This window comes from Leucopleurus acutus (genome assembly GCF_964270905.1).
Source record: "Leucopleurus acutus genome assembly, chromosome: 12".
NCBI lineage: Eukaryota > Metazoa > Chordata > Mammalia > Artiodactyla > Delphinidae > Leucopleurus > Leucopleurus acutus.
In genome coordinates, this window is record NC_139154.1 from 33,385,492 (window position 1) to 33,402,939 (window position 17,448).

Consider the following 17,448-nt stretch of genomic DNA (forward strand, 5'->3'; position numbering starts at 1 on the left):
CATATGTTTGGATGTTGCTACGAGTCTGGTAGCAACAATAAAGTAGCAAAATATATAAATAGATAAACTCAAAAAACAGTCAAACATGTCTAGTTTTCATGCTTCTTTTTTTTCTCTGAACAACAAACAGGCATGATTTGCAGGTATATCGAAGTAAACTAAAAAATTCTGCCCTTCACCTTTATTTATCTTTAGGAACCTGAATTTTCCAATCAATTTCCACAAAGACAATGAATAAAAATAAACAATGCATAATAAGAAATGCATGTTTAACTGTCAACATTACATTTGTTTACGGCATCTTTGTTCATGGTTTGAAGACTCAATCTTCACAATTAAACCTAGCAAATATACTGTTATTTATTTTATCCAGTTAAAATATGATTTCTATTTTAGATTATATTTTATTTTTTTCAGCACAAACCTGCTTAGTTTCCTTTCCTATATGGAGAATTATTTCATGATTTTGCAAAAAATTCAATCAGGTTTTTTTTTTTTTAAAGATAAAGATATTGATAAAGTATTGAACCCCTGAACCCCTGTATATATTTACATTATATATACATTAAGGGCAAGAGTGTTCTGGGGGAAAAAATGGAAATAATAACTATACACAAGATAGTAATTTAATAATGGTGGAATGATGACAACACCAACACCTACAGAGAAGACACATCATGTCAAGAAGATAGAATTTCATTAAGATTCTCAACTATATATAAAAAACACTAAAAGAGCATACATAAAACAGTACTGGGAATAAATATTTATAGTATCTCAAAACCTAAATTAAGAAAAAATCATCAGTACAAAGAATGTACTTTGTGCTACAAAGGAGATAAGACTTCTTCGCAAATCTAAACTGCTGTCCAATTTTTTTATGCTATTCAAATTTATAACTTAAGTCCACATGCAAAAGAAACAAGCCTGTGCATAATCTGGGCCACACAATGGGGTAGCGAGGGGTACCAGTAATCACCCAGAACTTCAAGGAAAGAGGAAGGCGGTTAGTGAGAGCTAAACAGAGGCATGAGATAACTAGAAGTGATAAAACTAAGCTTATGAAAACTTCGGGTGAGTATCAGGAAGGAATATCAGACGATACGATGTTTTATTATGAAAAACGTCCTAAGTACAGAAATACTGCTACTTGAATAATTTAAAGATACTGAATTTAGGATAAATGTTACAAACTAGATGTCTGCAGTGTCTAGTCAGCAGGTAGTAGATATTTCCGCAAAAAGAAAATGGCTACGATTCTGAGGTTTCCTCAAAACTTATTAAATTGTTTTTAAAAAATCAAAATAAAGGACCAAAACAAAGTATTGTTTGGTAAGGCATTATCCTTATCACAAAACTAATTCTGACCACATCATCCTAAGTAAAAGGCTGGTTGAGCAGTGTCAAAACAGAAATTTGAAATATTATCTTCATGAAAACTATTTAAATTGATCTTTTAAAAACCTCTATCATTGCTTAAAATGCGAACTGAAAAATATCAGAAATAAAGTTTTATACTAAAATATCTCAATGGTGTCTAAAACTCTGTAATAAAAGTAGACAGAAAATCTTTATCTACAGTTTTTATTTTACTCCCTTTCTTCTTACTAAATGTATGTTAACAAAAAAAGCCCTCAAATGATCTAGACAAAAGCTTTTAGCTCAACACATAATTGCCAGAAAATTACAATAATTGTACCAATTAAAATAATCTTGAATGAACAGTATGTCATCTTAATGTTCCAATGGTTTACAGAGGGATCTACTTAATTAGCTGAAATTGCTTTCCAGTGTTAGTATCAAATGTCATTTGTTAAAAGTTGAACAATTTAGAAAATAATTTAACAAAGCAATTTTACCAAACACCAAGAACCAACATTTTCTTTTTCAGCTGAATAAATCAAGCAGATGTGTCATCAAATTGCTATAAAAATAAATGAGGCTTTTTATGGATTAAAAAAATTTTACTACTAGTGTTAAAAATACTATTTTCTGATTGTTTTCACCAAATCAGATTTCTTTAATAAAATAAATGAATATCAGTTATATACTGCTGCTTTTTGTCTGTTGTAAATAACACTTTTTATTATTCAAATGACAAGCAATAGCATCAGAGAACTCAACTATGGTTAACTAGAAACAGTCATCTAAGTTATTCTAACATATTCCAGTATATGATTTTTCAATGTTGATCAAATTGGCTTCCTATAGTTTTTCATTAAGAAATCATCTTAAATTACTTTGTCAATTCCTTAATGAATTCTCAGATTCTTATTACATTGTCTTTTTTCTCTTCCTTAGACTACCTACAAAGCAGTCTTTATAAGTATTTGCAGGCATATAGGACACAATTATTTCTTTAAAAAAAAAAAAGGCATCTCAAAATCACCCTGAATCCAACCCATTCATGGATGGCAGGCCCACCAAGAGCTGAAGTCCAAAATAAGAAATTAACTTAATGGTAAAACAAAGTTCCCATTACCTCATTATACCTCCAATATATAACAATCTATATTTATTTGAACAAAATAAAATATTCCCCCTACAAAAATTTACTCCAAGCTATTTTTATTATATGATTAAAAATACCCCCCCAAAAGCATTTCTTTGACAAATGTTCTACTGATATATTAATGAACAGGGTGAAAAATTACTATTATCTTTAAACTACAGGTGATACATTCTCTTTTGTCTATAAGATATATTTTAATTAATTAAAAATATAAATTTTTGAAAGTTTCCTTGAATATTAGGAAGTCATATAAGCTTGAGGTTCAAATGCTAGAAATTAGGGTGAAAGTTTTAAAAGCTCAAGTAATTGCCTATTAGCAAATAACAGTAGTTTTAGCCTGAAAAGTTTTCTATCATCCAGAAGGCAATGTTTTAGCCTGACATTGATAAAAACCTGTTAATTGGCTGTTTGAGCCATCACATTTTTGCTTTCCTCCAGTCGTTTCAAATATGTATGTTTTACCTTCAATCAGAATATAAGTTTCTCAACACTTGAGTATTTAGGGACAAAAGATATGTTGTATGTAATACACCCTCTAATGGTCTAGGAAAAAAAAAAGGGTGTGTGTGGGGGGCGGGTAATGGTGTTTTGGGGAGATTCATGCTGAAGTATTTAGGTGTGAATAACACTTTTGGATGGTTTGGCAAAAGGAAAGTGTATGTATGTGTGTGTAGATATGTGTGTAAGTTGCTCGAGGGCCTAAGATGCTTTGTATAGTTGTCTCTCTACGTACCCCACCTGCTCAGCCAGCCCCTGGAACACATGAAAGCACAAAGGACAACAATCTAAGCCCTGACCCATAGTAAAAACTCATACTAAATACACATTAAATGAAGAAAATTAACTAGAATGGATAAACAAAAATCAAGGGAAGCCATTAGGTCTCACACCTACTCATCTTGGTTTCTTTAAGAAAAGAGACAAGATTTCAGGAAGGCATGTTTTATTCAAATGATAATATCTAAAATGAGACTGAGGGCTTCCCTGGTGGAGCAGTGGTTGAGAGTCCGCCTGCCGATGCAGGGGACACGGGTTCGTGCCCCGGTCTGGGAAGATCCCACAGAGCGGCTGGGCCCGTGAGCCATGGCTACTGAGCCTGCGCGTCCAGAGCCTGTGCTCCGCAACGGGAGAGGCCACAACAGTGAGAGGCCCGCGTATCGCAAAAAAAATAAAATAAAATAAAATGAGACTGAAATACTCTTCATCCTTTTTATATCTTTTGTCTCCCAGCGACTATCCCACCAAAAAAGTAACTAGAAAACTACAAAACCATGACTTTCTAATTTAAATTACTGCCAATGATAAGTTAAAAGCTCATTTTCATAAAAACATGCTCAATATTTTCTATATAGTTTGACAACATGCAGAAGAAATAAGATAAATTTTCTGCAAAGACATTGTGCATTTAAAAAAATTTTTTTAAATATATGTGATTTTTCACCTGAATAGCTCATTAACCCAAGAGTTGCAGATTCTGATCATACTTGACCTCACTGATGGACTGTCCATCTTACTTCCTACAGGAACAGAACTGGCTAACTTGACTTCTTGGCATTTGTGGATTGCAGGTCTTAAAATACTAATGAACACTGCACCGTCTGCATCCACTTGCTCCACGCCTTTTAGAGGTACCAGCTGATTCTAACATTAGAATCAATCAATCAATCAAGTGTGGTTTGTGATTCATCCTGCCACCATGAAACAAAATGGTAGGTTTTTTTTTTAAAGCTTTCAACAGAGCTATGTATATATACATAATGATCTTCAATTACATGTGGCATGTGTGTAAAGGTTACTAAAACCACATAAATGTACTAAGGAATACAGTTCTTGGAATCATTTAATGTAAACTATGTCCTTAAGTAAAAATCTTAACAAAGCAACAAATATTTACTGAACAATCACTATGGAGAACAAAAGTAATGGGAAGAGGAAACTTTCTTAATAAGAACCAGGTACTTCATGTTTGTATCCCTCCTCTCTTTTTATTTGTTCAAATCATAGCATTTATCGTCCTATATTTTAACTATTTACTGTGCTTTTCCACTGCGTTAAAATGTCTTTTTCAGTCACAGAGAAGGTGAAAGAACAGGACAACCAACTCCCAAACACACCTCACCTAGATTCACAAACTGTCAACATCATGTTGCGATACACCTGCTATCTCCCTCCTCCCCATATATATGTACATGTATACACATCCACATAATATATACACAGGTATACTTACAGACATGTGCATATCTACACACACATACATACACTTTCCTTTTGCCAAACCATCTGAAAGTGTATTTCACACTTCAATACTTCAGCGTGAACCTCCCCCAAACACCCTTACCATGCCTAAGGAAATTAACATTAATTCAAAAATTCTTCCTTACCAATTGCCCGCAAAATGCCCTTCAGTGACCTGCTTTTCTTCTGATACAGATCTCTATCACAGCTCACACACTGCATTTTGGCTGTGGGATCTATCTCTTCAGTCTCCCCCAGTCACCAATTTGGAATTCAAGCCAGTTGTCTTGTAGAATGTTCCACATTCCAGATTCATCTGGCTGCTTCCTCAGAATTAGAATCATAGTACAACACGGCTGGCAACGGTACCAGAAAGGTGATGTGGTACCTTCTACCACATTTTACCTAGTGGCCTATGATGCTATGCACCCCATTAATGATGCCAGGCTTGACTGTTTGATTAAAAACGCGATGACAGCCAGATATCGCCACTGCAAGCACGTGTCTTCGCTGTGATTATATGTAACCTGGGGGTGATATTTTGAGACCATGTGCGCCTCCTGTGTTCCCCAACAACTTTCCTCCAGTGGTTTCTGCAACCACCGATGATCCTTGCTTGAATCAATTATCACACTGGGGATTTAAAAAAATGATAATTTTTCTACTTCATTCATTCCTTCTACACTTATCTGCTGGCAGTCTCTTAAAACAAAGAATTATTCCTTTTTCCTCTCTTCTAAGTATTACTGTGGACTCACTGGATTTCTTTTGTTGATATGTTATAATCCATTACCATTGTTTTTCTTTGTGATTCTCAAATGGGCCCAAGTTTGAAAGGTGCTCCTTCAAGCTAAGTCCTGTGCCCTTCTGTGCAGACCTCACTGTCTTTGAACATTCTCCTTCCTTGATTTCTGGCACAACAATGCAGGCTCCCCCTGAGCTTTCCCTGCCTTAGACCTGGAATCAGCCATTTCTCCAAGGAGTCCCAATCAGAAACCAAGATCTACGCACCAGATGTGCTCACAATTTGGGAGTATTTTTGCTCCCTTTTGGTGGGCAAAACTAGAGGAAACCTCATTTTAAATTATGAGTTAATATTTAATATCTCCAAATCCAGTCTACTACCATAGTGCTCCTCCTAATTTCTTCCATTCAATATTTGTATATCCCTTCTCCCACAGGGAAAACACCGGCTTCCAAAAATATCTATTAATTCATTTTTTACTCTGTCCTATGATACATTCAAAAGGATTTCAGGAGTATAATACCAATACTATTATCAGCAACAAACCTACTAAGCTCAAGATTTCTTTGCAGTTAATTTTGTCTTCAGTATATTATACTAAGAATAAAGAATCAGAGAACTGAGTTCAAAGGTGTTTGAATTAATTTTTTTCTGTGTGGTTATATTCTCAATTTCATGTACCATTAGGATCATCTCTTTCTGTTTGTATTCAATATTAGGGTTTGCTTTTCCCATCCTTTTTGTTTCTCGATTATGATACGAAAGGCAAACTACATAAAAATATACATTCAGAGACATCTCATTCCCCATCTAAGCATCCTCTTTAGGTAAACATTTTTATTAGTTTCTGGCTTACCCTTCCCATGGGTTTGTTTTATATTTTCATGAAAAATAATATATACCTACATATGTATATACAGATGTACTTATTCCCCCTTCTTCCTTATACAAACAGAAACATGTTATATACTCTTTTGCATTTTTCACTTACTAATATATCCTGAAATTTTCACCATATCAAATCATAGTTTTTTCTCACTTTCTACAGCTACAAGGCACTCTATTATGGAAGCTGTGCCATAATTTATCCAAGCAATGTTCCTCTAAATGTGCATTTAAATTATGCTGCTACAGATAAGGTCACAATAAACAACCCTGTATAACCAGTTTTATAACTGTGGAGGTGTGTGTTTAAATTTCTACACATGAGATTATAGGATCAAAAAGTAAACATATATTTGCCTGGTTGCCTTTGTACCTCCAGCATCAGGACCAGGGCCCCCAAGTAGCAGACGCTTAGATTTTTTTTTGAGTGAACTCAATTATGAATTTTTTTGAGAGCTTTAAAAACTTTTTGTTTATTTTCACATCTCTCCTGCTTCTATTTCCTGAGGACACAGACCTTCTTTCACCAATTACTCACCCTCTGCACAGAACATGCAGAGGGCCCAGTGCTGGGAACCCTAGGCACACTGTCCTTAACATGTGAGAAATTGAGCAATGTTCCCGGACTCCTGAGACACAATAAACTTCTAAGCATTATATTCAATTAAAGGAAGGTGAAGAGACTGACTTGAGTCCTATGTGTATCAAACCAAAAACTGTGCTCATCTAGCAAACATTCATTATTATACAGCACCTATGCTATGATGCAAACGTTTATTCATGAAATAATATTTTACTGCACAACCAAGGGAAAAAACAGTCATGTATCTTATAATAAAAAGATGATTTCTAAAACATCAAAGAGCAGATGCAATCAGTGACACTGCTCCACAGGCCCATGGTAGCTGTGTTTCGCTGCCATCTACGAGAGCACCTACTTGACACAGCTCACAGAATTCAATCTGTTTAATTTAGCACAAATTAAACAGCAAAACCTACAAGAGCTCAAGTCTGTAGACTGATACACAACCAGCCTCTATATTCTAGAATCAGTTATTCACCTAGACAATATTAGATAAAATATGTACATGAAAACTGGGGATTGGAAAATAATGAAAACCACATGCTGACAATACTCTAAGAAAAATTACTTGGTATCTTAAAAGTTCTGATGTATAAACTCTACACTGAATGGTTCGTTAGATTTAATATTTCATTTACATGTTCAAAATAGTAGTCTCAATTATACCAAGTTTTATACAATTGTATAGTTCCATTGTATTATACTTTTTCTAAGAGATATTTTTATTTAGAGCTGTAACTGAAAACTTTGAAGGTATTAAGTATTCTGGTAAACAAAAGGGATTATATTTTATTTGTTTATTTGACAAGAAAGTCAAACTCTTAAAACTTGACATGTTTGACATTTCACTGAGCATTAACTGTATGGCTTTCCAGAAAAAATTAATCAATTTCTTTACCAGAAGTAGATTTAAAAAGTACTTCAGGGGCTTCCCTGGTGGCGCAGTGGTTGAGAGTCCACCTGCCGATGCAGGGCACACGGGTTTGTGCCCCGGTCTGGGAAGATCCCACATGCCGCGGAGCGGCTGGGCCCGTGAGCCATGGCCGCTGAGCCTGCGCGCCCGGAGCCTGTGCTCCGCAACGGGAAAGGCCACTCAACAGTGAGGGGCCCACGTACCGCAAAGAGAAAAAAAAAAGTACTTCAAATGACTGACTATAAAAGAAAAATAGTTCTTTTTATTGTTTTATAGAACAACTTATTGTTCTATAAAAGAACAATAAATTGTTCATATATTTTATAAATCCTTCATTGTTTAATGCAAAGAATGTTTTCCAGCCAGTATTCACAGTTCCCCAAATCCTCCAGATATAAAGCTGTGAATATACCTGCACTAATGATTTGGAAAATGTAACCTCCTTAATATTTCTATAAAGACACTTAGAATAAAAAATAAAATAGAAATAAATAATAATGTTTTAAGGTTTTCATTTTGTATATATAAATAACATAGAGCTAACAGTTCTATGAAACATTTTTCATCATATAGGTTACACTGAGATAGGAAGAATATAGACAAATAAGTCTGTAAATTTTACATAATGGGATATATACCTGTGCTAATACAACTCCAAATTATAATGGAATTAATGAGAATGATTAGTTGAACCCAGAACTCTACATTTTATACATTTTGTATTCATTTTGCTTTATATGCATTAACTTTCTTCTGAAAAGTCAACTCAGTCTAAGGTAAATTTAAATATAAAGAGGTCAGATAAAGTACCTTTCATAGATGGTTTTTAATGTCATTTGATCTGGAATACCTTCAGTCTCTTCCAAATATAATATGAGCCATGAAGTTCGGTATGGCCACTGCTCAGTAAGGTTGATCCAGCTAGCAAGCCTGTCCCAGTTGAAACTTATCTGATTGGCTCTCAGTAATCGCCCTTTAAGGAATACAAAAAATGTTTTAAATTAACAGGCATGTAACGTTAAGCCAAATATTCTGTATATTCAAAAATAATTCAACTTTAAATCTTTTAAAATTTGCCATTTAATTTACACTACAAACTGAAACCTAGTACTTATATGGATATGGCTTAAAGACAACTCTGTTTAATTCTAAAGTAATTTTTTTGTGATTTGCCATTGGTGCTACACACTGCTTTGATGACATTTATGCAGGCAAAAATCTTTCAGGATGGCATGTCAGACGGTCTTGACCCTACCCACAATCATACAGCAGAACATCAAAGCACCCATGAAAAGCCCCATCCTCCTATGGACCTTGAACAAATCCAAATATGCTGGATTGTACATTTACCCGTTTTATTATGGGTAAATGTACAATCCCATACACTTTCATTTTTATGTACTAAGGGTGGCTTATGTAAGTAATCTATCAAGTGAATAATAATATGTTTCTAAAATTTGTTTACATATATTTAAAAACTCCTGTCTATCACCAGGGTTTTCTTAGGACTCTAATTCAGTGTTCTACCATTGGGCATGCCTACATTAGGACACTTGGCAATCCCTGAACTTTCAGAACAGATGATTTGTTTCATTGCTTCATCAATTTTTCCTTGATCTTGTTGGGATTCTGAACTGCTGATATCATTGCTTTTTAGTTTTAAACATTGTCAGTTTTATTTCATCATTATCTAGACTAAGATACCTATTTGTTTTGGTTCAAATATGAATCATCCCTTTCCTTACTACTAATAGATACAGATTTGTAATTCCCCCATCCAATTCTTCCCATATCCTCAACCCTCATTCCCTCAGCAGATCTGCTTTTATGGGCAAACCACATTATCATCACCGGATTCCTTTTCCCCTAGAAAATGGGATCTGGTCTGCTAAAAAAGTGACAAGGTCTTTACTTTCAACGGTCACATGCATTTGAGAGCTACAAAAACTCACTGAAGTATCACAATATATGGATATATGATACTAATGCTGGGGATAAAATGCTTAACAAAAGAGATATGATCCCAGCCTTCATGAAGCTTACACTCCAGTGGGCCAGACAAATAAATCAAACAAAAATCATGAAATGACTTAATCACAAATTGTGACGAGAGGAGATCTACTCTCAGTAGAGTATAAACAGGTTAACACAGAACTAAAAGTTTAAAACCCTAGACAACTAGAAGCAAGGCATTAAAATGTGCTTGCAACATTGACAACATACTTCTTGAACTTTAAAAGATGAAAAAACTGGTGAAAAAACTTTTAGAACTGAATTGGAAACATGGGTTAAAACAATATGTGAACTAATTTTCATCCCATGATTAGGCTTGATCCCCCACACATTTGTGGGAAGGCAATGAAGGCTTCAAATCTAACTACAGTTGCTCTATTGAGTTTTTAAACGTCACTCATTCAGTATGTTAGTTACTGATGACAGACATAGAAGGCTTACTCCCCACCCTAAAAGAACTCAAGAGTGTACTGGAAAAGATGGATAGATAAGAAAACAATTACTTACAATCCTAACAGATAAGACTCTTCTGGAGATACATACATATTGCTGTGAGAGAATAAAAAATGCACTCCAAATCCAGAAGCAGCAGTTACAGGAAGGTTTCCTTAAGAAAGTAACCCCTAGAACTAAGCTATGCAAGGTGAGTATGAGTCAATCTGATGAGGAAGGGCTGAGGCAAGAGGAGAAAGTTAGGGCAGTCAAACAAAGGCAACAGCAAATGCAGTCATGAATTCATGAAACTAGCAGATACAGAGAACAGACAAACTATTTTAAAAGTGTGAGTGAATAAAAATAACGTTAAGTATTTGAAGTGTTCTAGCATACAACAGTTAAGAAATAAAGCAGTAGCGGGGGCTTCCCTGGTGGTGCAGTGGTTAAGAATCCGCCTGCCAATGCAGTGGACATGGGTTTGAGCCCTGGTCCGGGAAGATCCCACATGCCGCGGAGCGGCTGGGCCCGTGAGCCATAGCCGCTGAGCCTGTGCGCCCGGAGCTGCTCTGCAACGGGAGAGGCCACAACAGTGAGAGGCCCATGTACCGCAAAAAAAAAAATAAAATAAAATAGATGTATAGAAAATCTGAATTTCAACATTTTAAAATATAAGTGAATTAAGACATCCTAAGTTCATGGATTGGAAGACTTAATATTGTTAAAATGTCAATATTAGCCAAAGCAATCTACAGAGTCAATGTAACCCTGTCAAAATCCCAATGACATTTTCTGTAGAAACAGAAAAACCTATCTTAAAATTTACATGGAGTCTCAAGGGACCCTGAAAAAGAAGAACAAAACTGGAGGAATCACACTTCCTGATTTCAAAACTTACTACAAAGTTACAGTAATCAAAACAGTGTGATATTGGCAAAATGCAGACATAATAGACCAACAGAACAGAATAGTGAACCCAGAAATAAATCCTCACATATATGGTCAGATGATTTTTGAGAAGGGTGCCAAGACCATTCAATGGGGAAAGGACAGTCTTTTCAATAAATGATGCTTGGAAAACTGGATACCCATATGCAAAATAATGAAGTCGAACTTACCTAACACCATATACAAAAATTAACTCAAAATGGATCAAGGACCTAAATTTAAGACTTAAAGCATTAGAAAACACAGGATAAAAACTTCATGATATTGGATTTGGCAATGATTTCTTGACATGACACCAAAAGCACAGGTAACAGAAGAAAAAAATAGACAAACTGAACTTAATAAAAAATTTAAAATTCTGTATATCAAAAGACACTATCTGTAGAATAAAAAGGCAACCCACAGAATGGGAGAAAATATTTGAAAATCATATATCTGAAAAGGGATTAATATCCAGAATATACAGAGAACTCCTAAAACTCAACAACAACAGCAAAAAAAGTCCGACTCAAAAATTGGCAAAGGACTTGAACAGACATTTCTCCAAAGAAGATATATTAATGGCCAATAAGCACATAAAAAGATGCTGAACATCACTAATCATTAGGGAAATGCAAGTCAAAACTACAATGGGATACCACCTCACACCCACTGGGATAGCTATTATCAAAACACCAGAAAACAACAAGGTTGGTGAGGATGTAGAAAAATTGCTTGTTTACTGTTGGTGGGAAAAACTTCTTTTTTTACTATGGAAAAAAGTATGGAGGTTCCACCAAAAGTTTAAAATAGAAATACCATGTGACCCAGCAATTCCACTTCTGGGTATATACCAAAAAAGAACCGAAAGCACTGTCTCCAAAACATATATGAACACCCGTGTTATAGCAGCATTATTCACAACAGCTAAAAATATGGAAGCAACCCACATGTCCACTGACAGATGAATGGATAAGCAAACCTTGGTATATACATACAGTAGAATATTAGCCTTAAAAAGGAAGAAAATTCTGAAGTATGCTACAACATGGGTGAACCTTGATAAAATTGTGCTAAATGAAATAAGCTAGTCACAGAAAGACAAATATTGTATAATTCCAACTATATGAGGTATTCAGAGTAGCCAAAATGATAGAGACAAAGTATAGTGGTGGCTGCCAGGGGCCAGGGGGAGAGGAGCAGGAGGATGAGAAGAGAGTTCCAGGTTTACAAGATGAAGAGTGACGTAGATGGATGGTAGTGATGGCTGCACAACTATGGGAACTGTACCCTTAAAAATGGTTAAGGTGATAAATATTTGTGTATTTCATTTAACACAATAAAAAAAGAAAAAATATATACCTTTGAAAACAGAAAGAGCAGCATGTAAAATCTGAATTTCAACATTTTAAATTATAAATTAATTATACTCAGTTATACAAATTAGCATAAAATTATGTTTATACAAAGAGAAAAATTAAAGCTGAGAAGAAATTTAAAAATTTTTAAGTCATCGAGTTTTAAAATAACAGTAGACAACTGGTAGTTGATTTTCATTGTCAAAGCTAATAGTGGTTTTATTAGACACACTTAATGCGAATAAAACTGGTATTCAGCAGTGTAATCATATAAACCCAGTACATCCTTTTGTTTCTGAAATTGGATTGCTTTATTAATGTTAAACCTTATTATCTACCATACAACAGTAAGAAAACAAAATTCACCTGTCACAGAAACAATATTAAGTAATCTTCTCATGGTCTGAGGACTTATGTCACTGAACCAGTCCTCTGTAACCAGCAGTTTTGTAAGATCAAAGGACATCTGCCGAGTGATCGTGCGCTGCATCTGTCTTCTTCGGTAAGTATCCTGAAACAGTGAACCCATACTTCGAGCCTGAGAACTTAAGGCTTTTTGAGAAGTTAATATATGTGTATGTCAACAACAAAAACAATCCAAAATTTTAGTCAAAGAAGAAGACTATATAGTAATAAAAGGTATTATTATTACTTCCTGAGGCAGAATATTTACAGAACAGTTACAAAGTAATATTAGCAGCAACTGCATCAAATGCTATGGTTTAGCTTCAGATGTATTTTGATTTATAGTTGTACAGAGAAAGCTCGATGCCTTGAAGATCATAAATAAGCAGAATTGTGTAAAGAAAATTCAACTCAAACTCTTATGGGAGCTCAGTATTTATAGGAACCCTGAAATAATAAAGCAAATAACCCCTCATCTAGATTTAAGAATTCAGCATTTTGATTTTTAGGTTATTTTTAAACGTATGACACAGCTGCTCTAACTATCCTCACATCTGCATAAGAATTAAAGGCTCTCTCCTGGGTGGGGTAGGGTAGGGAATCCCATCTAATCAGAGGAGGAACAGACACAACAAAGGTGCGTTCTCATCTAAGGTCGTGAGACAGGGGAATGTGGATACAATTATAGGGAACCCAGGAGTCCAGACTCACAGGACAGAAATTCAAAACTGTAAATCACACCCTGCTCTTAATTTAGAGCTGTCAACTGTCATTCATAATATTATTTTCACATCCATACTTGTACATGGTAGAGGCATAAAGTCAAAATATCACTGAAGACACATTTTTTAAAATGTAAAATGTCCCAATTTAATGTTAGCAAACTAGGGGGGAAAATAAATGGCGCTAATGCTAGCCCAGCCTAGCCATCCCTGAGCAGCACTATCACCATAACTTACCTGCAAGTGGACATCTTCCTGCCTTGTAATACTCCCTTATTCTTTACAAAAGAAGGCTCCTAAAGATAGGGTAGGACAGGGAAACTACAGTGTTCCAGGAGAAAACCAAGGGACTGGGAAGGGCACAAAATCACTATGTGGGGAGAAAAAAAGAGTACACATCTCACAAACATCGGGGAAGGAGGAAGGCCAACAGGAAAACAAAGCAAGGAATTGTTCTCACACTACGCGCCTCTCTCTCCCTTACAGCTATGGTGACATGGGTCCCTGGAATGAACACAACTTGACCTAGAATGAACCCAGTGGTTCTCTAACCCTCGATGAAATCATCTGGGGAGCTTTAAAATCTCACCCTCAGAGGTTCTGATTCAATCGCTCTGGAATCTGGAGTGGCACCTGGGCTGAGAGCAGGCTGGGAGAGGACAGGCACTCCTATATAATTTACAGTTATTATGGCTCTAGGTTCAGACATTCCCTGAAAAACCACCTGAAGCTGAAAGGAAATCCAATGATAAAATTTACTGATGAGCTCAACGCAGTATTTATAAAATATTACGTAGCATCACCTTGGTTTTATTTAAATAATAGCAATACAAACAAATGGCTCAAAACATAAGGTAACTTACCCGTCTATTAAGGGCCGTCTTACTACCAAGTTTTGTCGTCTCTCCAAGGCTGTTTTGTGAAACTCTCCTGTCAGCATCTTCCTGCAACCCTTAAAGAATTTATCAAGAAAGCACCATTGTATTAAAACTCTGTTGTATGTGATACTTAAAGAGTAGTGAAATGTGAACAATATTTTTCAAGGTAAAAGGAGATGCACCATAAAAAAACTACAGAACTACTTCAAACCCAAAGTACCTGAGGAACTCGATCTTTACCTGCATTATCTGAGCATGGAATATCTCCATTAGCTGTTGAAGTTACAAGAAATTTTCTTGCACTGCTTAGTCCACGACTATTGAGGAAAACAGGTAGATGAACTATGTTGCGCATATAGTCATGTCCATTGATGTTTGAGTCACGAAGCACGCTGTTGAGGTTCTGGTTAATTGCCTTTATAATAATATGTGGATCACTTGCAAAAATAGCAATGAATGGGCCTTTTGAAAACAGAACTCGGACCTGTGGTAGAAGAAATGTATAGTTATGATAAGATAAAAATTTTAAATTATCCAAAGTAATAAAACACCTCTTCAAAATCTGTGTTGTCCTTTGGTGACTGTATTTTTAAAATACCATTTCCTTTTCATTCAAGTATTATTCTATATGAAAACAAATTTTACCAAAGTCTCAATCTGGTTTGTCACCATCTGACAATTTTTCAACATTTGAGAGTGACAAAATCTCCAAAGAAAACAATTAATCCTGTCGTATTTCGAGACACTCATGGTCTACATAAGAGGTAAGATCAACACACATGAGAAATATTCATGAATACATATGATGTACTAACCACATTGGTCTCCGACCACAGTTACACACTGCTGTTTATAACGTACCTTACAGAGAGCCACTGACGTGCCCTACTTTAATAGAACTCTACAAATTCTGTGGTTTCCCTACCCTTAACTCCATTCCAACCATAACTATCTGCAAAGAAAAGCTGGAGTCACACTATGGACTTCAGAGACCCTCTATTCACTTTTTTCCTCACACTGCCGTTAAGCTAGAATTGTTTCAATCTGCTTGTGATGAAACTTTTACTCTTGCTGTGTTTCTGCATAAAACATGGTTGTTTTTACAAAAGAAGTATTATTCAAACTCCACTTGAGATACTCATGAAGCGACTCCTCTCAGCTGCCACATATGTGACAATGACAAGTTTCAAGTTGGTTCAGACATACGGTGTCCAGCATCTGGAGTACTCTGTCCTGCTCACAGGCATCCAGCCCGTCGATGATAACCACCAGCCTTGTCTGATTCTGAGTGAAGCTGTCAATGGTTTTTGCCATCCTGGCCATCAATTCCACTTCACACTTAAGAACCTGTGCAAAAGAAAGGATACAAAGCACTGAAATCTGAGAAAGTTAAGCACATTTCTTAGAAAGCCTGACAGAAAGTCAGCTAAAGGAAGAAAAGAAATCCAATGTCCTCACTGCCAGTTGTGGTTCCGCTTAAAACTGTAGCAAGTGCTTCACCTAAATTAGAGCATTTATTACAATAAGGTAGACACTGTCATATCCATTTTAAAAGGACAGACTTGGCTGAGTGACTTACTTGCTGAGATCACATGCTCTGAATGTCAGAAGACATATTTGAATGCAAATCCAAATAATCTAAATACCACACTACATTTGACCCCCAATGGCATGTGACCTTGATCAAAGTAAGGGGCTGCAGGTAACTGTATAAAGCCCTTTTCTGTTCTAAAAGTATGTTCCTATCTTATATGTTTTGGTGGTTCAATCTGCTTACTCTACCAGGCTCTAGGGCAACCTATATTATTAGGTGGAATAATCTGCAACCTTTTGAGTATCTTATAAAAGTCTGTTTTATAAAAATACGTTATTTTTGTAACTTTTCCCACTTCACATATGTATTTTCATAGGAAAAATCTAGAGCAAAACTAAAAACAAATGCAACGCTTTAACACTCCCTAAAGCCCCATGGTCATGGGGAGCATATTCACATTAGGATTATTTTCTGCACGGCTTGTGGGATCTTAGTTCCCCCCGAACAGGGATTGAACTCCGGCCCTCGGCAGTGACAGCACGGAGTCCTAACCGCTGGACCACCAGGAACCTCCCAGGATTATTTTCTAAGAAGCAGTGAGTGCTTACTTTCATGAATCCTTCACTTTTCAATTTGTGCAGTTTGGAGGCAGCATTATGGAGGCGTTTCCTTTGAGAATTCAGGAGAGAGTCCAGCACCTGCCACCATGTACGACAATTCAGCACAAAGGCCAATCCCACTATCGACGCAACTGATATGAGGACGGCATTCACTGTCAGATGCTTTGGGTCAACTCTGAATATAGCCAGAAGAGTAATTCCAGCAATAATGCAGCCAAAGATAAAAAGGAAGATGACAAAAGATGGGAGACAACACGTTTTTTTCCATTTATTTTTACCTGTAATACAACAAATGGTTTTAACATGTCAAGCATCCAGGAAATCTCAATCATTACGGTGACAGCATATGACAAATCTGATGTTCAATTCATGTTTTCATGCACTGCATCCATCCCATCCTCAAGCCCTACATACACACAAAGAAGAGAAGGAGGTCCTACCCTGCGTATCTTCAGTCTTGAATACCCGGAAAAGCCTGGTTGCCAAAAAGCCAAACTCTCTTTCACAAGCATCCGAGAGGGTGGCAATCATTTCAGCCATTGATGTTTCTCCACCTACACTGGACAACCTATTGTAATCTGTAAACAAAAACCTTGGGGAAAGGGGAAAGAAAATGTTACTCAGCTATCTAAAGAAACGATTTCAACATATGTTATCTCTATCATTTAGCCTGTATTTCTTCA

At 36.0% G+C, this 17,448-nt stretch overlaps 1 protein-coding gene across 4 annotated transcripts in view; it reads right to left on the bottom strand.

The window, feature by feature from the left end:
• KIDINS220 (kinase D interacting substrate 220) overlaps window positions 1-17,448 on the bottom strand; it is a 94,667-nt gene that overhangs the window by 37,657 nt on the left and 39,562 nt on the right. For all 4 annotated transcript variants that reach the window (XM_082852376.1, XM_082852374.1, XM_082852375.1 and 1 more), the window contains exons 16-22: window positions 17,206-17,357; window positions 16,754-17,043; window positions 15,818-15,958; window positions 14,852-15,095; window positions 14,597-14,685; window positions 12,973-13,117; window positions 8,687-8,849 (exon numbers count right to left, since the gene is read on the bottom strand). In XM_082852376.1, the coding sequence (XP_082708502.1) occupies window positions 8,687-8,849; window positions 12,973-13,117; window positions 14,597-14,685; window positions 14,852-15,095; window positions 15,818-15,958; window positions 16,754-17,043; window positions 17,206-17,357 (1,224 nt within the window). The remainder of the gene's footprint in view (window positions 1-8,686; window positions 8,850-12,972; window positions 13,118-14,596; window positions 14,686-14,851; window positions 15,096-15,817; window positions 15,959-16,753; window positions 17,044-17,205; window positions 17,358-17,448) is intronic.